General features: G+C 55.4%; 1 protein-coding gene across 5 annotated transcripts in view; it reads right to left on the bottom strand.

The window, feature by feature from the left end:
* Nucleotides 1-24,225, bottom strand: part of NHSL2 (NHS like 2) — a 151,034-nt gene that overhangs the window by 44,457 nt on the left and 82,352 nt on the right. Inside the window, exon 1 of one of the 5 annotated variants that reach the window (XM_074964335.1) lies at nt 22,499-22,675. The exons of the other annotated variants lie outside the window; for them this stretch is intronic. Coding sequence (XP_074820436.1) covers nt 22,499-22,562 — 64 coding nt within the window. The 5' untranslated portion in view covers nt 22,563-22,675. Of the gene's footprint in view, nt 1-22,498; nt 22,676-24,225 lie in introns of those variants that run through there. 5 annotated transcript variants of the gene reach the window in all.

Below are 24,225 nucleotides of genomic sequence, written 5' to 3'. Positions count from 1 at the left end.
TACTCCTTTTCTTTTTATCTCTGTTCAGTATTTAGGAATAAAAACAGATGATGTAGTCATCGATGATAAACACCCTTTCCACTCCACTAGTATCTCTGCAGGGTGTTAAACAGCAGATACTAAAGTTAGATATTTGTAAATGGGCACGTCCAAAAAACTTGCATCCAAGAGTTTTAAAAGACCTGGCTGATGAGCTCACTGGACTGTTAACATTGATTTTCAATAAGTCTCAGAACACTAATGAAGTTCCAGAAGACTGGAAGAAAGCTAATGTTGTACCAATATTTTAAAAGAGTAAATGGGATGACCAGGGTAATTATAGGTCTGTCAATCTGATATGAATCCCAGGCAAGATAATAGAGTAGCTGACATGAGACTTGATTAATAAAGACATAAAGGAGGAGAATATAATTAATGCCAATCAAAATGGATTTATGGAAAATAGATCCTTTCAAACTAACTTGATTTTTTTTATGAGAATACTTGTTTGGTTGATAAAGGAAATGGTGTTGATGTAATATACCTAGACTTCTGTAAGGCATTTGACTTGGTACCACAAGACATTTTAATTAAAAAACTAGAATATAAAATTACTAAGTCACACATTAAATGGATAAAAACTTGGCTAACTGATAGGTCTCCAAATGTAACTGTACACAGGGAATCATCATCAGATGGCTGCATTTCCAGTGGGGTCCTGCAGGAATCGGTTCTAGGCCCTAAACTTTTAAACATTTTTATCAATGACCTGGAAGAAACATAAAATCATCACTGATGAAGTTTGCAGATGACACAAAAATTGGAAGAGCGGTAAATAACAAAGAGGACTGGTCACTGATACAGAGCAATCTGGATCACTTGATAAGCTAGGCACAAGCAACAATATGTATTTTACTGTGGCTAAATGTAAATGCACACCTTTAGGAACAAGGTATGTCGGCCATATTTCCAAGATGGGGGACGCTATCCTGGGAAACAGTGACTCTGAAAAAGATTTGGGAGTCGTGGTGGACAATCAGCTGAACATGAGCTCCCAATATGATGTTGTGGCCAAAAGAGCCAATGAGATCCTGGGATGCATAAACAGGGGAATCTCAAGTAGGAACAGAGAAGTGATTTTACCTCTGCATTTGGCACTGGTGTGACCACTGCTGGAATCCTGTATCCAGTTCTGGTGCCCACAACACAAGAAGATGGTGATCAATTGGTGAGAGGTCATAGAAGAGACTTGAGAATGATTAAAGGATTAGAAAACCTGCCTTAGAGAGATAAGCTGTATAGATTGAGCTCCTTGAGTCTAATAAAGAGAAGGTTAAGGGGTGACTTGATTATAGTCTAAGTACCTACATGGGGAACAAATATTTAATAGTGGACTCTTTAGTCAAGCAGAGGAAGGTCTAACACAGGGGTCAGCAACCGGTGGCATGTGAGTCGATTTTTACTTGCACGCTGCTGCCACCCAGGGTCCCAGCCTCCGCCTCCGCTCAGCCTGCTGCCAGCCTGGGTGAACGGAACCCCGGCAGAAAGCAGGCTGAGCGGGGCCGGCGGCCAGGACCCCGGCTGGCAGGAGCCGGCGGACAGAACCCAGACCAGCTGCCGGTCTGGGGTTCTGTCCACAGGCGTAGTGTATTAAATTTCTCCCCGTAGGAATGTGCTACTTGCAGAGCACCAGGACTGGCAGCAGTAAGTAGTACACCGTAAGTAGCACATTCCTACGGGGAGAAATTTAATACACTACACCAGGGTAGGGAAGGCTGTGCCTCCCCAAACAGCCGGCCCACTTCCCGCCCCAACTGCCCCCCTCAGAATCCTCCACCCATCTAACCCCCCCCCTGCTCCTCGTCTCCTGACCTCCCCCTCCCTGGACCCCTCACCCCATCCACCCCCACCAACCCCTCCATCCAAGCCCCCCTGCTCCCTGTCCCCTGACTGCCCCGACCCCTATCCACACCCCTGACAGGCCCCCTGGGACTCCCACACCTATCCAACCACCCCTGTTCCCCGGCACCTTACCATGCCACTCAGAGCATCAGAACTGGCAACCCTAAGTAGTACACTGTAAGTAGCACATTCCTATGGGGAGCAATTTAATACCCTGCACCTGGCCCTACTCAGCCCGCTGATGGTCTGGAGTTCTCAAAATATGTTCTCTCGCCCCTTATCAAAAATTACACTACAATTAGCGTAAAAACTTGAAAACTTAAAAACTTTGTATATTACAGTAACCGTTAAAAAATGCATAATGTTAATAAATACATAGGTTTGATGCAACAAAGTAGTTGTACTTATGTGCTTGTGCTTAATTTGTTTTCCATTTCCATTCCATTAGATTTACCTTCTAAAAAAATCTGGCATGTCTTGCACCCCCAGAAAGGGCATCTCGCACCCCCAGGGGATGCGTGCACCCCAGGTTAAGAACCACTGCACTAAACTGATAAGATCTGCATTTTAATTTAAATGAATTTAAATTTTAAATGAAGCTTCTTAAATATTTTTAAAACCTTGTTTAATTTACATACAACACTAGTTTAGTTACATAATATAGACTTATAGAGAGAGACCTTCTAAAAACGTTAAAATGTATTACTGGCACACGAAACCTTAAATTAGAGTGAATAAATGAAAACTTGGCACACCACTTCTGAAACGTTGCCGACCCCTGGTCTAACATGATCCAGTGACTGGAAGTTGAAGCTAGACAAATTCAGTCTGGAAATAAGGCAAACATTTTAACGATTAGAATAATTAGCCATTGGAACAATTTATCAGAGGTCACAGTGATAGATTCTCCATCCCTGACCATTTTTAAATCCAGACTGGCTGTTTGTCTAAACGATCTGCCCTAGGGATTATTTCAGGGAAGTTCTCTGACATGAGACGCCAGACTAGATGATCACACTTGTCTCTTCTGGCCTCGGAATCGATGAAGCTCAGGCCTGACTGAGCCCAACAGTGGTGAGGGATGAGAGCCCCTGAGACGGAGGCTGGGCCTGACTCCACGGAGTGCAGGAGAGGGGGCGCTGACAATAGTATCCTTTGCAGGTCAGGGGAACCCCATGTCCAGCAGAGACAGGCCAAGAGCAGAGCCGAGCCCCACCCTGCTGTAAGAGTCTCCGTGCTTCTTGGAAACTTCGGCAGTCTCCATCCTCTCCTTTCCAGGTCATTCTCCCTGCTATGGCTCTGTGCTGCCCAGCTCCCGCCAGGACCTGCAGGGAGGGTAGAGAGCTTGCCCCACTCCCATCAGCCGTGTTCAGAGCCCAAAGAGAGGGTTGCAGGGAAAAGCTGAGCTTGCTGCGGAGAGTGGAACTCAGTGGCTAGCTCTGCTATCTCTCCATGGGCCAGCATCCCGGGAGCTGCACTCTCTCCACCCGGCTGATGCTGGGGAGGGGCCTGTCATTGCTAGTCAGTAATAAAACACCTTCCCAGTGCTGCCTAACTGTTAACGAATCAATCACACAGATGGGGGGACAATGCCTCTCATTAGGGATCAGGCAGGGGAAGGCAGTGCCTGGCACATGGCAGAGCAGGGAATTTACATTAGCTGGAGAAGTCACCCCGGGCCCAGATCCTCAGAGGTGCTCAGGCTCCTAAATCCCACTGATATGCGTGGGAGGGAAGAACCTCGACGCCTCTGTGGAGCTGGGCCATGGCACATCTCCGAAGCGATCTGCCAGGGCACATCTCCCCCGCAGCGCAGGGTTTGTTCAAACCCAACTTCCCCAAACCCCAGCTCCCACAAAACTCTGTCTGCGGTCACTACTGTCCCCTTGCAAGTTGCAAACTTTCTCAATACCCAGACAAACCCCTGCCTGTTGGGATCCTGGGCAAAGGGGGGCAGGACTGAGGGCAGTAACTGAAGCCAGGGACAGAGCACTATCAGGTCAAGCCAGAGTCAAGAGTCAGGAATCTGGCAGAGGGGCAATAGCAGGTCTCAGGGCCCCTGTTGGGGGTCCCGAGGTCTCCTGGGAGCCAGGCTCCAAGTCAGAGCTGAGGTTCAGAGTCAGAGAGCTTGGCAATGGAAAAGCAGGGCAATCGCAACAGATAGCTAGGAATCAATAATATTACCTGGGCATTTTCTGGTATACCCCAGGGGCCAATACAGGGACAAGGAGCCAATCAGGGATCGCTAAGACCACTTGAGGCTGAGCTTGCTGTGGCATGTAACTTTTTTGCACTAGGGTCCCAAGGAGAAGCCCGGTAATAGCAGGTGCCAGGTGGCAGTGGGGGCTGTCAAATAGCCCTGTGGGCCTGGGTTCAAGTCCTGTTGATCCTTACAAAGCCTGCAGCCCTGGGCTTGTGCCTGAGAGCGAAAAATCAGTGGGACCAAGGATTCTAGTTTCACCATCCAAACTGAGAGGAGCAGACACCCCCAGCCAGGGGAAAGGAGATGGGAGCACTCAAACTCACTTCCCTCACTGCGAGTGTTATTAACTCAGGAGAGGAAAGAGTGAGTCAGTGCAGATGGGTGTGAGAATCACGGAGCTGTAATCTGCAGCTGTCCCCTTCTCTTCATCCAGCGAGCCACCAGGGGTCACATGTTCTAGCCTGCCATCTCCAGCCAGAGTTGCAGGTTTCCATCGGTTCTGAGGCCAGCAGGGCAGAGCTGCCCTCCTCGCAGGGTGTGTGACAGGCTCAGGGGCTGCCCATATTGCCTGGGAACATGGACGTGGCGAGATCTTTCATTCTTAACTGAGTGGCAGAAGCTCCTGCAATGCCTGGCACCAAGGAGCCCCCTTCTCCCCATACCACAGCCCCATCAGCTGCCCCAGCCAGCCCCGAGGGCTCATCAGGCCAGTTCGCTCCCATTCCCGCAGCAGGGCCGGGCTCTTCTACGGTTCACAGTCCAAGAGCAACTTTGTAGCACTACGTCAAGTTCTGCGTTCCCATGGAAACCCAGTGGGAACCTATGCAGTAAAGGAGCCATTTCCGCCAGCTTGGCCCAGGAGCCGGGCAGGGCTTAGGCCTGGGGCTGGGCTGCCCAGTCACTCCAAGGTTGTCTGATCCTCAGACAGCACTACCAGGCACAGTGCGCTAGGTGGCTGGGGGAGCGACATGGGAAGGGAGGCTGCATGGGAACCCAGACACCATAAGCAGCAGCAGACCCAGCAGGGGAAAGGGTGTCAGCCCATCCACCCATGCCCTGCAGACTGGGCCAGCCAATAGGACTAACAGCTGAGCGCCTGTGTACTAGAATGCCAGAGCAGGGGCTGCTTCCCAGGCTTGCATGCTGTGTCCTCCCCGAGGCTGGAACAGGTTTCCATACAGCCCATCCAATCCTGTTGGGTGTTTCCATAAGAGCGGCAGCCTCTCTGCTGGCTGCAGATGACTCCCCACAAGCTGGCAATAAATAGGGCATTTCTTGTGTTAGTAGAAGGGGGATTCACACCTCAAAGGTGTCCCTGGAAGCTGCCTTCCCCCTGTTTTTCCAGTTCAACTGTCTCCAGCTGGTGACCCCAGTGGTCCCTCACATGGAGCAGAAGTGCCGCGGTTACAGCTATGGATATGCGAGGAGCAGGTTGCAGCTGCCCTGTCTTTCCTGCCGAGGAGCAGCCTCCAAGCGGACAGTTGCAGCAGGTGAGATCCAGCCATTGGTGCTTAGCTCAAGAGGGCACACTGCATGTTGGGGCCTGTGCTCAGATGAAGCCACATCGAGAACGGGGAAGAGTACCCTGGATTGTCGTGCTGACGCTGGCTACAAGTCCCCGGACACACGGAAGCCCTGCTCACAGACCCTCCCCTACGCTCCGATTGCAACCCAGAGCAGCTGTGGATTCCATCCTTCAGCCCAGCCTGGGGCCCAGGGGCTGGAAAGCACCAGTGGAGATGGAGAGTTCTGTTAACCCCAGCTGAGCAGTGGTGACAGCTGCCCTGACCCTGGGAGACCACCCTGGCTAGACCGATAGAGTCTGTGTGGCTGAAGAGGCTCTGAATCCCATGTTATGACGGGGTGAGATCACTGCGGGGCCTTGTCAGGTCAGAGCTGTGGCTGGCCCAGACAGCGAGCTTTATTCCCCATCCAGATTGCCATCACAACTGCAAAGCAAGGGGATACGAAAACCAGGTGCACAAGGCAGTGAGAAACCCCCCAAACCTTCCACCGTAGGTGGCCCCACGGTTGTCAGGCTCCCCCTCCCATAACTCTACCCTCCCAGCTGAGGTGGCCCTTCTGCGCAGCATCTCTCCAGGGGCAGCGCGGTCTGCAGGTGATGGACACTGAAAACGAACGACCCACCAGGTCCCCGCAGAACTGAATCATCTCTAGTGTGTCAGCACCCTCACACAAACCATTCTACATCCCCCCCCACCACACACACAAAACACACTGCTCAGCGTGGCTGTGTCCCACCACACCCTCCTGTGGCTCTGGGGCTACAGTGAGTCAGGCCCCGGAGCAATGCTCCCGCTATGGCACTGGCTCCGGCTGGGACAATCTCTGTGCCGCAGTGTCCCCATCTCCCAGGTACAGCTGAGACTCACTGCCCTAATGTTTGCAAAGCACGCTGAGCGTGCAGGGAGAGGAGAGGGTTAATAGTGAGCCTTTCTGCCAGGAAAGAGATTGGCTGCTTTCTTTACAAAGGGGACATCATCAGACCAGCCAGCAGGGAGGAAGTCCCTGGGTGCTGGTAGTGTCACAGAGAAGAGCTGGGCTTGCTTGGGTCTGAGCAGAGGCTGACAGGACCGACCCTCCCCAGGCCCAGGAACAAATGCTAACAGACTGGGACAGTTTGCTTTTAAATTAGAGCCAGACTGACAGCCCTGGTCACCCACAGTTCACAGAGAGGGGCAGTCAGGCAGAGAGAGGGGCTCAGTCACTCACAGACAGCGCAAGTCAGCGCAGGGCTGGGACAGGCCCCAGGTCTGAGACTTGCAGGGCAGCAGTCTCCCCACTGGAGCTGCTGCTTCTCCCACTGCGCCCTCCTGTTACTGTGCTTACTGCCCCCTGCTTCAGCTCCTGCCCGTCTACCCCAGCCAGAGCCAGCAAGGAACTGCCCTGGACTGACTGACACAGTCCTGACCTTCAGAGCTCCCCAGAGTTAGGCAAAGAGCCCACAGAGCAAGGCTCAGCCCATTGACACAGCAACCCCCAGCCCCTTGCTGTGACCTCTCAGCACCACTCTCTCCTTCTCACACATCTTTCCCCTTCCCTGGCCTCTCGTTATCAGGTCAGCTCAAAATAAGCCAGTCACTCAGGGACGGCTGTCACGGGGAGGCCTTTAGCTGGAGGTCTTGTTCAGTGGCTGACCACTCCCCCCTCCCTCCCCCTGGCAGAGGAATATGGTGTGCAAAGCATAACCCAGGCCCTTCCCTAGCCCGAGGCTCCGCAAGTGCCTTACAAACAGTCCTTAGTCAAGTCTCACTATCTGAATGTTACCCGGGGAAACTGAGGCACAGACTGATGGCAGAACAAGGCCAAGGTGTCACAGGGAGTCAGCCCAGACTCCTCGCTCCCAGTCTCCTGCTCAGATCCTACCCCACCTCACTGAAAGGCCACTCCTCCTCATCCCCATGGGCAGGCAATACAAAGTCCAGCAGCAGCACAAGCTACAGTGGCCAATGCCATGGGGCCTCCTCCTCCCTCCCAAGGTTGGGGGGGGCGGGGAAGGGGTGGCTTAGACAAGGGACTCGAGCTGTCAGGGGCAGTGAAAGATACCACAGCTTGTGTGTTTCAAACCCCCACCCACACTTCTCCCTCCCAGCCCCAGGCAGCTCAATGACATTTGTTTTGCACTTACACTGGCTTCCACATTAGTACAAGTTACACCCATTTTCACCACCATTTGCATCAGAGCTGGACTTGGCTCCACATGGTTAAATGGAAGATGTCTCCAGAGACAACCCAAAATGTGTGTACAAGGGGGTCTCTGCACGCACACTTGCAGCTAAGGATTAAAGCCATGCTAGAGGTACCAACCACAAACATAGACCCAGGGGATCTTGCACTGATATTGCTATCATTAAATGGGTTACCAGGCTAACAGTCCAACCTGCACTGCTTTGCTTAATAGGTACTGGCATGACAGGGGTCACCAGATGGTGCTGCTACGCATAGTCTTCCAAGTTCTTTATCGCAGCGTGCAAGCAAATGTTCAGCCTGTACTGTACTGCGGTTTGCGAGGCTTTGGGCAGGGGGACCTGTGTTACCAACAGGTGCATGTGCTCTCGGCCTTGGGTTCTGATTAGCGTCAATCCTTGAGGAGGCATTGGTGCCTGGGGGCTGGGCACTGGTGCTGGGCTGAGATTCCTAGGAGAAAGGCATGCCCTACAGGCTTGGTGACCATCTTATTCCTGGACTGGTGTATGTGTGTATCCCCCAGAGGGTACCCCTGGGAATCACACCCACAGGACCCTCCAAGCCTTTCCCTAGTGCCTGGGCATCACCAGTTCATAGAGAAAAGCTCAGCAGAGTTCCTGAGGGTCATTTTAATTCTGGGTAATGTTAATATTTGGTGGCGTCACTCTACAATGGTTGCCTGTACTTGAGGTGCCAGTCCTGGTAGGGAGAGAACAAGAGTAGACAGCAGAGAGCGCAAAGAATGAGAAAATCCATGGCACCATCAAAACTCTGCTCACTGAATAGCCTCAAAGCAAACACAAAGCAATAGCAATGCAGATTTTGCCACTCTGGTCCTCGCTGATGGGAGGTGGTAACACACGGTGGTCAGACAATAGCAACAAGTGGTGGCACGGACATACAAACAAACTCTGCAGTGGCTCCAGCTGGTGGAGCACCAGTAACAAAGCACTGCCACGGCCACAGCTGGTGGTGTGGTAGCAACGCAATGGTAACACAATGGCTGATTTTCAGAGCAGTTGGAGGACGGTTACAGGGAGCTCGGTGACCTCAGTCCTGGTAACAATCTGAATTCAAGCACTGGAAACAAAAGGCATCAAAATGGCAAGCCTTACGCTCACCCCCTTCCTGCCACTCGCTCTGACTGGGCATGCCAAGGCAATAACAGGCCTGCTCCTCCTCTGGTATGCCTCACTGATTTCAGCTTCCTCCAGCGTAAGTGAGAAGAGAAGCAGCCCCAGCGCTCTGTCAGAGGAGCTGGGTGACATTCGCTGTGGTACCTGAGCTGAAATGCATGCTGGGCAGTGCCCACTGGGAGAGCAGCAGAAAATAGGAACCAACGGGATTTAGAAGGGATTGCACAGAACGCTTCTCATCAGAAGCCTGACTCACACTGAACTCACACACAGGCTGGTGCAGCTGCCCCACTTAAATGTGCCAAGTTAACAGCCCTGGATGCTGATGATCATATCATAATGCTCACGCACAAAGGGGCCAAATTAAGGCTGTTGGGCAACCTTCATTTGGCATTTCCTATGTTTTCAGTGTTTGGCTTTGCAACCTTAATAATGTTCTTTAATGAAGGTGTATTGGATGCAATTTCCAAGGTTTTTTTTAATCCCCAAACTGTCATTCTGTGAACCATACAGACAGGGCAAGAATCTTTAGATACATGACTTGAGCTAAGGGAGTGACGGGTAGCAGGAGAAGGCTGGGACCTGCCACTAGAGAGGGATGAGAGACACACTGCTGTGGGCTTTCCCTGCTAGTTGCTGACAGCAGAGGACTGGTGAGACTCAGAAATGTTACATTCAATTCCAGACTGGTTAGGGAAGTGCACTCTGGTAGTTACAGACCCTTTTGCCCCTGCACATCAGCCTCTTCCTCTGCTCCTGTCCCTTCACTGCTCCTCTCCCCACTAGCTCATGCCCAACTCCTGCCCCCCTGCTCCTACCCTTCCCATCTCCTTCTCCCTGACTCCTGCCCCATCACCAACCTATCCTTCCTCTCTCCCCCTACTCCTATCCTTTCCCCACCCCCAGATCCTGCCCCTTCTCCCCCCAAACCCTTATTCCAACCCCCATCCCAGCTTCTGCCCCCCATACTCCCCCCGCACTCCTTCACCTAACCCCTCTCCTCTTCACGCTCCTATTCCCCCATCCCCTTCAACTTTTCCCCTCCATTCCTCACCCCTCTGCATTCCCATCAAAGCTGTTTCCTCTCCCTTCTCCAGGCTGCCTGGGTGCCAGCCGCAGGGGGGGGGGTCTCAGAGCACAGGAGACAGACTCCCTGCTCTTAGTTCAACAGTCAACATGTCAGTTCAACATGACAGCAACTGTAGAGTAGCCCCATTCAGCCCCTGCGTTCCCAGGCTGGAGCATGCTCTGTCCCGATCTGGGGATGGAGCAGGCCTGCACAGTCTGATCAGCACTAGGAGATGGGAGGGGCTAGAGCACGCTCGGCGCAGGGAGACTTTTGGGAGAATTTAGCTACCAAACTCTTAACAAATTTCTACTGAGTATGTGAAAACTGAGATTTTTCAAAGGCTTGACTTAGTTTGGGCATTTTCCCAAGGGGACAGTTAACGCACATCCCCAACACAAAGGAAACTCCTCCACCAAATTTCAAGCCCCTGCTTAACAGCGTGGAGGTGCTAGAACTTCTCTGTGAAAGTTGGAAGAATGGTTTTAGCATGGGCAAAACAGCATATTTTCCCCTAATGTTGGTCTCAGAAATGGCTGCACTGTTTGAGCTGAAACTCAGCCAGCCTAAGTCAGATCCCTGGCATGGGACATTTCAGCCTGGCTGGTTAAAGCCTTGCAAAGGTATAAGCAACCGAAAACAGGGTCTTAGAAAGTCTCAGGCAGCAACCAGGGGGACAGCCAGGAGCACCGATCATTTCAGGGCAAAATCACTGCACGCTGCAGCACTCCGATGCAGTGGGCTGGAACTTCTGCACCAGCTTCACTTCAATTAAACAATGCCGCTTCTGATGGAATTCAATGACAATAATTAATACAATCCAAACAGTGGGCCCTGTGCTATTTAATCTACTGTTCAATTCAATGGAGTTTACACCAGTCCCACATTTCCACTGTTCACTGTGCAGCAGATTTTTCCCTTGCGGGAGAGAACTGCATTGGCAAAGCTGTCGTGGGAGGAGTGAACGGTTTTGGCAGCTGAGTAAGGGACATTTGTGGCATTTAGTAGGTAGGAGACAAATTGGGATTGTGAGATAAGCATATTGGTTGTTGTTTCTGCTAAAATATTCATCAATAATTAATGTTAGTATGTACAGTATCATTGTTAGGGTTCAGAGTTAACAGATCATAGAGATGAATGGGGCAATTCACCCTTCTCAAGCTGCAGATTCATGAAGGTGACATGGTAGCAGTTACACTCAGTTAACAGATCCAGGAAAGCAATGCTCACCTTGTTCTCTGATTTAACTTTCCTTCACTAACTCCTTTGCACCCTCCACCCCGCAGAGGCACATCCCACTGTTTCCTCTCCAGCCTGGGAAGGGGAAGAGACCATTATTTTAATTTGTAAATACAAACTCCTATTTTTCAGAGTCTCCTTTGTGCTAGACACACGTTTTTTTCAATGAAAGCTTTGATTCAGCTCAGGGGTCGGGAGACATGGAGTCTGTCTTTATCTATGGGCCAGGGTCACCTTCCACCCTACCAGGGAGCCTCAGCTAGGACTTCGGTCTCCACGGCCTGGTGAGTCCTTGGCCTCTCTGCTGACACGGGGCTACTGAGTGCCTCCTCCACTGACCCCTCAACTATCTCCAGCAATCCCTGACCAGCTGTACTGGCCTGCGCCTCAGCCCCCTGTGCATCCCCAATGCCCCAAGCCATCTGGGCCTCCAATGGCAGTGCCCTAATTCAGGATCCACTGGGCTGGCCTGAAACCTGCGCCAGCTCAGCCCCTCCTTCCCAGAGCCCTGGCAGGAGCAATGGATGCCCAGAGGCTCCCCTGCTCCCTAGTACTCAGGAGCGGTCACCATGGCAATGGGAGCACTGTCACCTACTCAGGGACAGAACAGCCACAAAACGTGAAAACAGCAACAGCCAAAGAGGCGCTACCAGTCAAAGAGCTGGGAACCTGCCGGGATACAGTCCTAGAGACCCCACAGCACAGCGCAGCTGGACACGGCCCCACGCAGGCCAGCTGGGCGACTTCCCAGGGAAGGCACAGTGCGGGGTATGGAGGGTGGGAAAGGAGATTATCATAAAGGAGACAGTGAAGATTGATCTCTTTAACAGGAAGGGGGGTCTAGTGGTTAGAGCGGGGGGGGGGGGGGAAGGGCAAAGCTGGGAGTCAGGACTCCTGGGTTCTCTCCTGGCTCTGGGAGAGGAGTGGGGTCTCGTGGTTAGAGCTGGAATGAGTGAATCAGGAGGCCCAGATTCTATGCGCAGCTCCACCACTGACTCCCTGGGTGATCTTGCGTGAGTCTCTCGCCTACTCAGTGCCTCAGTATGTCCACCTGTAACACGGAGAAACTGTGATTCCATCCTACCTCACAGAGTCAGGAGAATTAATTTATTCCTGTCTGGAAGTCAGGAAATCAAAACAAACCAGGGTAGGTTTCCATTCTGGGGATGCTCCACATGAGGCAGCTCTTCTAAAGGACCCAGATCCTGCTCGGGTCTCAAAATGATCCATTCTGCAGAGCTCCAGATGCTCCATGGTCACCATTAGAGAGGGGAAATCTGGTTGTCCTCCTCATCAAACGTGGCACTTTTACAAAAAGCCTGGCAAAGCTCACGGGCCCTGTGTAGACTGTGGCAAAGCCCCACCATCCTCCCTGGACCCCTGGGTGCCTGCTGTGAGCACGTCTTCCACCACTCTCTGCTCAGCCCTTGGATTAGGGAGGGCAGTGACTGGCCTGACTTAGAGAACTGCCTTCTGACATTGTCCAAACCCCTCCTGAAGCTCCACTCCCCCTGCTCCCTGTGGGGAGGGGAAGGAGGTGAAGTCATGCACTTTCTCACACCCACCCTCCCGAATCTGGATAGCAGAGGAAATGGGACTCCAGATTCTGTTCCCACGCCAAGCCGGGTGATTCGCTCCAGCATGGGGGATGTGTGGGACAGCAAGCCACAAACATTTTCTCTGTGCCTGCCCTGCAACCTAGGCTGCTGGATGCTGCACCCACTCCAGTAAGAAGATGACAGCCAACACGAGGAAAACAGTAGTTTACTTCTAGGCATTTGAATGGTGCTCCAAACGGTACAATCCTCATGCTTCACAAACATTAGTCCTCAATGAGCCCTGTAATGCCCCAGTGCATGCTGAATTTTACAGGTGGGGAAACTGAGGCACAAGAAGGCAATGGGACCCACTGAAGGCCACAAGCAAATCGGTATCAGAGCCAGGACTTGAACCTAAGAGTACTTTAACCACAATGCCATTCTCTCCAGGTGCTCACACAGCACAGTGTAGGAAAGAACTCAGCATGCCTCCGCCTGCTCCTACCACTGACACCCCGCTTGGCAGAGACTAGCTGAGAGCTGACCCCACTTTCAGGGATCCGTATGTAGATAAGCAGCCCTGCATACTTTGGGAACTGGAGGCTCTCCCCAGCCCAGGTGTTTCCACCACAGATTGGCCCAGCAAAACCCCAGCTCCAGAGACCCCCGTGTTTGACCTTCAGCCCAGACTTTACCAATGACCATTATCTCTGTAAATGAGCCAGACCTAGGGTTGCCAACCCTCCCAGTTTTGCCAGGAGTCTCCCGGAATCGGGCTCTATCTCCTGGAGGCTAATGAAGCCAAACCAGGAGATTTTAAGCTGCTAAAAGTCTGGCAGGGCAGCGGGGCTAAGGCAGGCTCCCTGACTGCCCTGGCCCCGCTCCCGGAAGCAGCTGGCACATCCCTGCGGCCCTGGGGCAGGGGGGAGGGGGTCTCCATGCGCTGCCCTCCCCCCGAGCATCGACTCCGCAGCTCCCATTGGCTGGCAACTGCAGCCACTGGGAGCTGCAGGGGTGGTGTCTGTGGGCACAGGCAGCACGCAGAGCCTCCCTGGCCCCTCACCCAGGGGCCGCAGGGATGTGCCAGCTGCTTCTGGGAGCAGCATGGGGCCAAGGCAGGCAGGCAGGGAGCCTGCCTTAGTCCTGTTGCACCGCCAACTGGGAGCCAACCAAGGTATGTGCCTCCTGGCCGGAGCCTGCACCCCGCACCTCCTCCTGCACCCCAACCCCCTGCCACAGCCCTGAGCCCCCTCCCACAGCCAGCACCCCAAACCCCCTCCCACACCTCAATCTCATGCCACAGCCCTGAGCCCCATCCTGCACCCAAACTCCCTTCCAGAGCCTGCATCCCCTCCTGCACTCCAACCTCCAGTCCCAGCCTGGTGAAAGTGAGTGAGGGTGGGGGAGAGTGAGCAACGGAGGGAGGGGGGATGGACTGAATAGGGCGGGGCCTCAGAGAAGGGGCAGGCCAGGGGGCGGGGCAAGGGTGTTTGGGTTTGTGTGATTAGACAGTTGGCAACCCTAGCCAGACCTCACCCCTAGATCTGAATAACTTTCAACCACAAGCCTCATGCTGTAGGGCAGAAGCCAGCCACAACCCTCCTGGGTTAGCAGGAGATTTGCCCATAGGCAAATTAGTGCACCTTAGCCCGTAACAGGAGTGATGGGCAGTGAGGATGTGCTGCTGGGCGGGGAGAGGGGAACGTTGGTGGCTGTATGGTCACTGCCCTTTAAGGAGGAGTGCTGTAGATAGAGTATGAAGCACTTAGCAGCTTGAACTGGGAGCTGAGACTAGGCAGGGAGTGGGCTGGGTGCAGCTTGGGAATACGCCCACCTCTACTTACACTAACAAGTTGGGCATTAATTTGTCTGCTGCTCAGATCCCATTAAGAGTCCCTGTAGCTAACTGAAATGCCACGGCTGGCTTATTTGAGTCTGGAGCCACAGAGCCAGACCCTGGCTGGGGTGAAGTGCCATTGATCCACTGACGTCAGCGCATTCCCATGGCTTCACCACATCTGAGCAGCTGGGCCAGTCAGCCAATGGCACAGGATCAGGCCCAGCATGTCTTGTGCTCTTGCTGTGTGAGATGGAAGTGGCATGCAGCCTGACCTAGTACTTCAGCCATTAATCAAATTACCTCACTCAGCCCCTTCGAGGGAGCAACGGCCAAAAGCTACGAGGAGGGGGCCTGATTCTATCAGCCAGAACCGGAATAGCCAGGTGTAGGGCTGCCGATGGCACCATGGCTCACAAGTACCAGGCAAGACCGAGCTGCACACCGAGTATTACCAGTGCTGGGACGGGGCAGTTCTGTGCCACTCTCATCCGAGTGCGAAGGGAGGCTGTGTATGCAAGGAGCTACCACTTCTTTCTCCCCTGGTTTCTCATTCTCTCCTGTCCCCTGGGCAGGTACCAGGTGCTGCAATCCCCCAAGACAGGAAAGCCAAATCGAGCCACTCATCTCCTGTACTCTCTCCTGCTACCTCCTGGATCCACAGACCCAAGGCTCGAAGGATCACCGGGAAAGGAAACGAATGAGATCTGTGCCCTTTTAACTCTTGGAGGCTTTAGGCCTGACTGTTTTCAGGCCTGACTGTCTTTGCTGAAGGACCCTGTGGACAAAAAGAGAGCAGCAGGATCTCACTGAGCACTGCAGAGGGGGAGTAGTTTTTTTCAGGCTGTTTCAAGCTGTTTGTTTTATTATTAGCAGGTTTGTTGCCTAAAACTGCCCCCTTGGGAGAAAAGCTCTTCAGGACAGCGTCTAGCCCCCCAGCCCTTGGACGGCAAGGAAAGCACCTCCTCAGACCCCTGATGCTCCAAGGACAGCTCCAGCAGAAACAGGCAAGGCAGGACGGGTCACCCCTGGTATCTCCAGCACCAAGCAACCCCCTTTTCCATGCACAGGGAAGGCACCTGTACCACTGCTGCCAGTCCTCTGTAAGGGATACGGAACAACGCTTTGCCATGAACCGCTGGGGAACAACCCCTGGGGGCAGGGGGATAATGTGTCCTACCAGGCAGCAGTGCACCAGGGGGCTCCAGAGCTTTGCACGAAGTGCTGGACAGTGCCCGGCACAGATCAGCGGTGGGCACCCTGCTGGCCGTCCCGCCTGGGGCACCTTGCTGAGCTGCAACCCACGCAGGGCCGCCCAGAGGATTCAGGGGACCTGGGGTCTTCAGGGCACTTCGCCGAAGACACGGAGTGGAAGGACTCCCGCTGCCGAATTGCCGCCGAAGACCCGGAGCAGAAGAAGAGGCGGCGGGTCCTTCACTCTGGGTGTGTTCAGCGGCACTGAAGGACCCCTTGCTGCCGAAAACTCTTGTAGGGGCCCCTGAAAACTCTCGTGGGGGCCCGCGGCAAATTGCCCCACTTGCCCCCCCTTTGGGAGGCCCCGAGCCCATGCTCAGGGCTGGAGGCAGCCCCGCGGCGCAGGGCGCGGGCAGCCCCATTCAGCTTTTGCTCACTGTGATGAAGTGGGACTGTTCTTAATGTTTCCTCTGAATAGTGTGGGGGTGCCTCAGTTTCCCCTATGCAGTTCTTAAGTATCTAGGGGGTGAGATATGGGTGTATGATCATTGCAGAGCCCTAGAGGGCAGGTGTGTGCAGGGGTCTGGACACAGAGAATGGGCGATACTCTGTTTCCTGGCAACTGATGGCCTGGGCCCTTCCCCCCTGCAAGGTGAGAGCTAAAGGGTTGGAGAACAAAGGAATAGGTGAGCTCCTGGCCCAGGGAAAGGGGAAAGCCCAGAGGAGGAGGGGCTGGAGAGAGTTTCAGTTTGGGGCTGGCTGGGACATGGAGTGAAGTGCAGATGTGGTTGTCTGGCTCACTGCCCCCCAAAATGGACTCAGCTGAGGGGTCCTGTTCTCTGCACCTGCAAGCTCTGTTTTAGACCATGTTCCTGTCGTCTAATAAACCTCTGTTTTACTGGCTGGCTGAGAGTCACGTCTGACTGCGGAGTTGGGGTGCAGGATCCTCTGGCTTCCCCAGGAGCCTGCCTGGGCAGACTCGCTGTGGGAAGCGCACGGAGGGGCAGAGGATGCTGAATGCTCCAAGGTCAGACCCAGGAAGGTGAAAGTTGTGTGAGCTGTGTGTCCTGCAGACAGTCTGCTCACAGAAAGGAGACTTCCCCAGAGTCCTGCCTGGCTTCGTAGGGAGCAGTTCCAGAGCATTGCCCGGGGACTCCGTGACACCCACAAACACTGGCAGAGTGAGTGCCATCCAGCCAACAGCGGGCCAGGGCCAAGAACGCAGCGAGGGGTGACCCGGGCCGAAGGGCCTGCCTGGGAGCCCCAGACCGGCCCCAGGAAGGGGCTAACCAGCCGCCAGGGTCAGGGCTGGGCCAATGGCAGTGAGGCCAGCTTGCGTTCTCATTGTCTGAGGGCGCTGTCACTTCACACTGTGTGGCAGCTCTGGGGGCTGAATTTGTTGGAAACTGAATGGGATAAAAGGGTCGGTCTGCCCCCTGCCCCCAAGCTCAGGTCCCCACTCTGCCAGATCAGGCCCCAGGGATCCCCCCAGATCGGCCCTGGGGGGGCAGTGGGAGCAACTGATTTTATTTATTTAAAACAAAAAAACGACATCCACACTTCCCGCTGGTTTGGCGCCACCAAGAGTTTCCCATCTCCTCCAGGGAAACTGTCGGTCACTGCCCTCCACCTTCCCTCCCACAGCGGCCCCTGCTGCTCTATGCACTGTATGTGCAGTGCCCAGCATGCTGGGGCCCTGCTTCCCCAGGGGGCCTTCAGGCGCTGCCCCGCACCCCCAACCAACAGCCATCTATTTACACCAACTTCTCGAAACAGACCAGAACCAAAGCCCAGGCCAAAAGTAAGAGTCTATGGCCAGGTACACACAGTCACCCCAGGGGATGAATGCGAGAGCTCCAGGGGAGCCTACAGAGCCCTACAACTTTGCCATCGGAGAGCCTTCTAGCTGCAGCATGCTGTCACAGGGCCAGGGCCCAGCCCCGAGAGAGAAGCGACCGGCTCAGGGTGGGTCTGGATCTAGATCTGAACTCTGCCTGGGCACACCTCAGACCTCGCCTGTAATCCCTGCGGCACTGCTTTCACTACCACCAAGATTTTCAAGCGGTTTCGGTACCATGGTGCAAAGCCCTGTGTGGACACTCAAATTCAATTTAAATCTGGCTCCTATCGACTTAGCTTCACTTGATTGCTTTCCATAAAAACCAGTTCACTGGGAAACTGGAGCAACTTTGCACAGAGACCAGGCCTCAGGTGCTTGTAGCACTTAATAAAAAGACAGCTGTTGGGTTCCTAACTCACCGCATCGCGCTTTCAGTCACACAGCACAGACCGGCTCAGGCTGTCCCAGCCAGGCCTCACTGTCCTAGGCCTGGTTTATTATTGTGGGGAGGGGGCTCTTCCTAGTTTTCCCCTTTGCACCCCCTCCCCAGCGGCCAGCAATGTTGTCTGTGTCTCAAGTGCACAGAGAAGACAGAAGAGCCTCTCCAGTGCACAGAATAGCTTAGTGTAGAGGAAAGTGGAAGCATGTTGGTGTGGAGGGAGCAGCCAGCAGGGCAGCTTGTCAACTCGTCCATAGAGGGCAGACAGAGGAAGGAGAGGATGTGGGAGCTGCCCGCAGGCTGCACTGCCCAGTTTCCAAGCGGCACACGCCCCATCATGCCGGTACCAAACCTGCCAGCAGTGAAAGCCTGGCTTCTCCTGTCATGATGGAATGGGGGAGGCTGACAGCTGCGATGGGCATGGGCCACGGGCCAACCTCATGGCCTAGCAGCAGCACAGGCTCTCCACTGCCGTGCTGAAGACCCAGGCTCATGGGCAGGGACTTGGGTGAGGGACACCCGGGGCTGGGCGTAGGGCATGGAGGCCCTGGTGCAATTCCAGCCCAGGCTGGAGTCACTGCTCAGGCTCCCAGTGGCCTTGGGGAGGGGAGGGCTCAGTGCAGTTCCTAGAGGGCAGGTGTCCACCATTGGCTGTTTTGTCAGTCTTGGCAGAGGCTGGACTCCCCTCTCCCCCTAGAGATGCCCCCAGTCACGGCTGAGGCGCACTGGCAGGGCAGTGTGTGGGCACGATGGGGGAGACAGCTGCTCTTGTGAGCAGCACTATATCTGCCCTGCCACAAAGGAAGGGTCCCCCAGAGAAGGGCTGCGGTCACAGTCGCTGCTGAGCTCTGCCCTTGCAGAAGTGCTCACGGCTGCTGACTGGGGGAGCTGCAGCCCCCAGGCGCTAACATGCTGCGGGGAACCCAAGACTCCAGGAAGATGGTGCTTCCCCGTGCACCTCGCTACCCTCACAGCAATGCAGGCTCTTCCGTCCCCAAGGGCAATGTAAGGAAGTTGTGTGTTAGAGGAATGAGGCTGCGCAAGGGGACCAAGAGGCACGACACGTGGGATCAGAAAGGGCTCGGAAGGGCAGGGTAGACACCTGACCCCGCACGCAGCTGCTGAAATAACATTGATCCCCAAGTCTATAGCAAAGGGCTCTGCCTAAAGGTCCTGGCCCCACCCCCACCCCTCCCGGCCCTGCAGCTGCCTCTGGGAGATGCAATGGCTGTCACCAGCACGTAGCACCACTGCCCAACAGTGCAGGACAGGAAGAGAATACCATTACCCAACAGAAAGGGAAGTGGGGCCTGTGGGGAAGAGCACACAGAGTTAGCACCCAGCTGTAAGGACAATCGGCTGGAAGCCATTAGCAATGCTCAAAACTCAGTCATCCAGAGCACCCATGGCAGACGCTCTACCGCCTGCACCTTCCCAGCACCCCCTCCCCACCCCAAATAACACAGCCCTGAACTCCCACCCCAGCCCAGGAGGGGAGCCGGAACACAGGGGATGCAAACCCTGTGCTCTGGGACCCCAGCATTTACCTCCCACGGGCCAGGCAGCCAGCCAGCATCTCAGACACACACACCTGTCCAGTAAGCCAGACGACACCCAGCCTAGGATACCCCACTCATGCCCACATGCCTTTCCAATTGGCCATCACACAAGCACCCCTGCCACTGGTGATCACACAAACTCCTTGCTCAGCCCTTGCACTCCCCAGCGCAGGTCCCACGTACCCAGCGGGAATGCGCCTGCCTTTCAGTGACATTTGGGTCTCTTTCATGGAGCCATATTCTCCATTTTCTTCAGTGTATTGTGTAAGCTGTTTCGGGGCAGAAGCCTGGAGTCCCAAGAACCTCCTGGCTCACATGCCCTCAATGCCAATAGGGCAGTGCCACCTCCTCTCAGCAACAAGGGGGCACATTCCCATAGCTATAAAGAGCTTCCTTCTCTCGCCTTTTAGCTCTGGATCCTCCCAATATGATTTCAGCTCTGACACCCACTCCATCCCCTCTGGCTGCTCCATATCCCCCTCCACTCCGTATCCCCCTCTGGCTAGTGCCCCACAGACCATGGGTCACGGAGACCACCTTGTGCTCCCATTCATTTGGACGGAGGAGTCCTGGAGTCAGTCACTGTTCCTCTCCCGGTCACGGTGCTGCCCTGTACTTTACTGCACATCCAAACAGTACAATGGCAGAAGCCACGAGTGCTGGAGGGAGCCAGTCCCTGATTCAGAGCTCTCAGACACCCGCCTGTGAGCCTGCTGTAGCACTGGATGGGTGGAAATGCATGCTCAGCAGGGCTCCCTGCCATTTTCACAGCTGCCAGCAGAGTAATTACATCCCAAGGGGCTGGGAAACACAAACAAGCACTTGAGGGAGAAGGAAAAACCTCATGCTCCTGGCCAGGTTCAGCAAGGCAGCACTGAGCTACAACCCCGGGACATGGGGGTAGCACTAGAAAGCAGGGCAAGGACTACAGCAGTGCTGGCTTGCACAGCCAGGCACCAGCCCCATCACCCGGCTGTGGAGGAGGGCAGCACAGCTGGAGAACCCTGCACAATCCATCAGTGCGAGCCCTGGGCGCCAAATAAGTCCCCAAAGCACAATGGACAACCCAGGGGATGCACCACAGCAGTTGCATGAAGCACTAATTGCTGCTCCATGCCCACTGATCTCTCAGCTCCTGCACAGATCAGACCTCTGGCCCATCCAGCCCAATAGCCAGCTCCGATCATTCACGATCAGATTGCTGACACAGCTGGACTGGAAACCTGCCTCCTGCCAAGTGACCAGACTCCATGTGGTCTAGTCCTGGTCAGACCCCTGACCCATCCGCCCTGCACCCCACCAGCTGCCACATCAGACCGGACTCCTGGTCCATCCGCCCTGCACCCCACCAGCTGCCACGTCAGACCAGATCCCTGGTCCACGTAGCTCAATGTTCTTCCTCTGGCAGGGACCTGTACCAGAACATGAAGGAGCGCCCCATAGAATCCAGAGCAGCTGGACCCTAAACATGAACGCTCATTTAGCTGGAACATCCAAAATCCTGAATGTCCCACAGCACAGTGTCACCCACAGTAACTAAAGCTAACTAGCCAGACCAACTGCCCATTGACAGGGCAACGCTGGAGCTGAATGGACCTGGCTGGGCTCTGGCAGGGTCAACCATCCCATTTCTAGCTCTGGTTCTAAGCTGTATTATGCCCCGCCCCACCAACCATCTGGCCCTGAGATATTCCCATTGCATATGCAGGAGAGGGGCTCTGGGAGCAGCTGCCAGCTCCCAGCCAGACAGGACACTCTCCAAGTGGTGCTTCGCTGCACTTCCTTGCTGCTCACGCCACATCCCGGCTCTGTCCCCACCCGCTAGGATCAGTGGGGCAGAATGAACACAAGTTACGGTGTGTCAGCATGGCCACAGCCCCCGGTGCACAGGCCACTCTGGAGACAGCAGCCCACTGGAGAGATGGAGGTGAGCCAGGCTGAGGGCAGGTGGCTTCCCCGCCCTGGCTGCCAGTGAAGGGAGGGCTGCTCACTGAGTCTGGGCATGATTAGAGGGGCAGAAGGAAGCAGAGGCAGTTTGCACCCTGGGTGTGCGACTCACTCATTGCATCTCCTCACTTTCCCCGACAGAGAAACACCCAAGCAAGGGACCATTATTGCTCTGTCTACCCGGCAGCGACGCAGTGTCCCTGGGAGTGGGGGCTTCCAGTCTCCTTTACCTGTTGCCCTGCAAAGGGGTGACGTGCTGGGTGCGCAGCTGTGGACCAGGATGTTTGTGCCTGGCTCCAGAGCTGCCTCTGGCATCAAGTTCACCTCGTTATCCCAGCTACTCGCCACCAGGTGCAGCCCTTAGCACACAGCGAGCACCATCTTGCCCAGGACTCCAGCCCAGTGCTGAGCATGCCCCAGAATAGCTTTATAAAGGGGGGCTGGTTTGTGCACACCAACGCCCCCGTTGCCCTGCTAAGGAAACCCCTGGATTAGGACCCAGTGCCATGTCACAAGCCCCAAAAGCTGTTGGCAAAGGCAGAGAGACAGCTGCCTCCCCGTGCTGCAGCCCCCACATCAGTGGTCAGAACCAGCCTGATGTCTTTGAAACTGCCTCCAATATGCAGGCCAGGTTCAGTGATCTCTGCCCTGGGCCCAGTCCAGACAGATGGGCGCCCCACCAGATTCAGAGTCTACCTCAGAATTCTTGGAGGGGCCCCAAGTCCATGCTGCCCCACTGGAGAGCAAGATGCCCCTGTATGTGCCATGTCCAGTGCCAAGCTCATCACTGGCACCTAACCAAACCATCCCCAATGTTCCAGGGTTTCTCTGGTGTCCTGCCTGTGCTCCTCACCAAACGCCCGGCTGGCCTCCACCCCACTGGCATGGGACTCACCGCGCTGTCATCCTACCTGCCCTGTGCCGGGAAAGGACCAGTGACTCAGACCAGTCCATGGCCGTGCGGCAGCTGCCCATCACTCCACATAAAGTGCCGACCCCCGCGGTAGAGCAGGGATTATGGGAACATCCAACCAAAACAACAGAAGAGTCTGCGCCGGAGACCCCTGGCCACACCCCACGGCTCGGGTCAACTCTGCTTCTAAATAGTGCCTTCGCTCCAGCCAGGCGTGGAGGGGGGGGGGGTCCCCCAGCCGGCCCCGGCAGCCAAGGCTCCTCTGGCTGGGGGTCCCCACAGCTCCGCTCACAGGCTGGACGGCGCTTGCCTCTGGTGCCCACTGGGTCCTGTGTCATAAACACCCCGAGGGGTGAACTTCCTCTGCCTCCCCACCCCGCTCCAGCGACAGACGGAGGAAATGACCAGGAACTGGCTGTTGGAGTCAGTTCCCTGCAGCCCATTGTCCTGGCCCCGTCCCCTCTTCCTTCCCAAGTGCACAGGAGGCTGGGGGAGGGGCCTTGCTTTGCATTCTCTCCCTCCCTCCTCAGACACATCTGGACCCTGCTTTGGACTGTTATCCCCAGGCAGAGAAACCCCTCCCAGGGTCCCTAGCTGGAGCTAGTCCCTGTGGGAGGCTGGGCCTGTCCATAGTCCTATGCTGATGGCCAGATGCCCAGCCACTGGGAAACGGGGAAGCTCCACCCAAGGCAGCGGAGCTGCCTCTCAGCTGCTCCCCACCACAGCCACATCACACCCCCCACCCCAAGCAGCACCAAGGGGCTGGCCCGGCCTGCAGCGGAGGATCAGGAATGCAGGTTTGTTGCCTAAAACTCCCCCTTGGCAATAGTTCCTGGGCTGCGGCTCTCCCCCAAGGAGCCCACTGCCAGCTCCCAGAGACACAGGTTAATGCCAGCCCTTGGAACTGGAGCCCTCCCAGTGCCCCAAAATGCTCCTGTCGACTCCCAGGGCCATTTCTCTGCACCCAGCTGCCACAGTGATGGGTGCCCTAGGCAGGGGCTGGGTGCTGCCAGGTGCTGGGCACCCTCAACCCCAAAAGTCAGTGGGAGAGGAGGCTGCCCAGCACTGTGTGTACAGGGGGTGGGGTGGGGTGGGGGGATGGCGGTTGGGTCACAGGCGGAGACCCTACCCCAGGCAGCACCGCGTGACTGGCACAAAGACTTCTGGGCCAATGTGGGGAGTCGCACTGCAGCCCAGCCACCCCTTTCCTTCCCAGCGGTTCAGCTCCCTTGCCACTCCAGTTTGTCCCACCCCATCTGCACATGCCTGACCTCCCTGTGGGCTGTCCATGGCGCTGGAGGGAGCAGGGGCACCGCAGTGCTCACTTGGCCAGGCTGGCTCAGGGCTCCTGCTCCGTGGGGCAGAGTTGTTGGCCTGCAGAGCACGAGGCAGCCCCTAGAGAGATGCAGGCGCCGCCTTCGACCCTGGGCGAGCGGAAGGGGGGGAGGGGAGGGGGCACTCCATGAAGCTCTGGAGTTGCCAAAGAATTAGGCCTCTGCCTGAAGCATGCTGCTGGGAGGCTGATCCCTGCCGAACCCCTAGTACTGCTGGTGCTGGCAACTCGCCCACTTGGGAGAACCCCAGGGCCTCTGCCGGCCAGGCTGTCCCTCCACACAGGATGGCAGTCACAGCCCCCCTCCAGTCACTCCAAAGGCATGCTGCAAACGCAGGGCGCAGCAGAGCCCGGCTGGCAAAGCCATGACCCAAATGGCCCTGTCCTAGGTC

This window comes from Natator depressus, chromosome 9 (assembly GCF_965152275.1).
Source record: "Natator depressus isolate rNatDep1 chromosome 9, rNatDep2.hap1, whole genome shotgun sequence".
NCBI lineage: Eukaryota > Metazoa > Chordata > Testudines > Cheloniidae > Natator > Natator depressus.
Note: the sequence above shows the minus strand (reverse complement) of the source record. Positions and strands in the feature narration are given on the sequence as shown.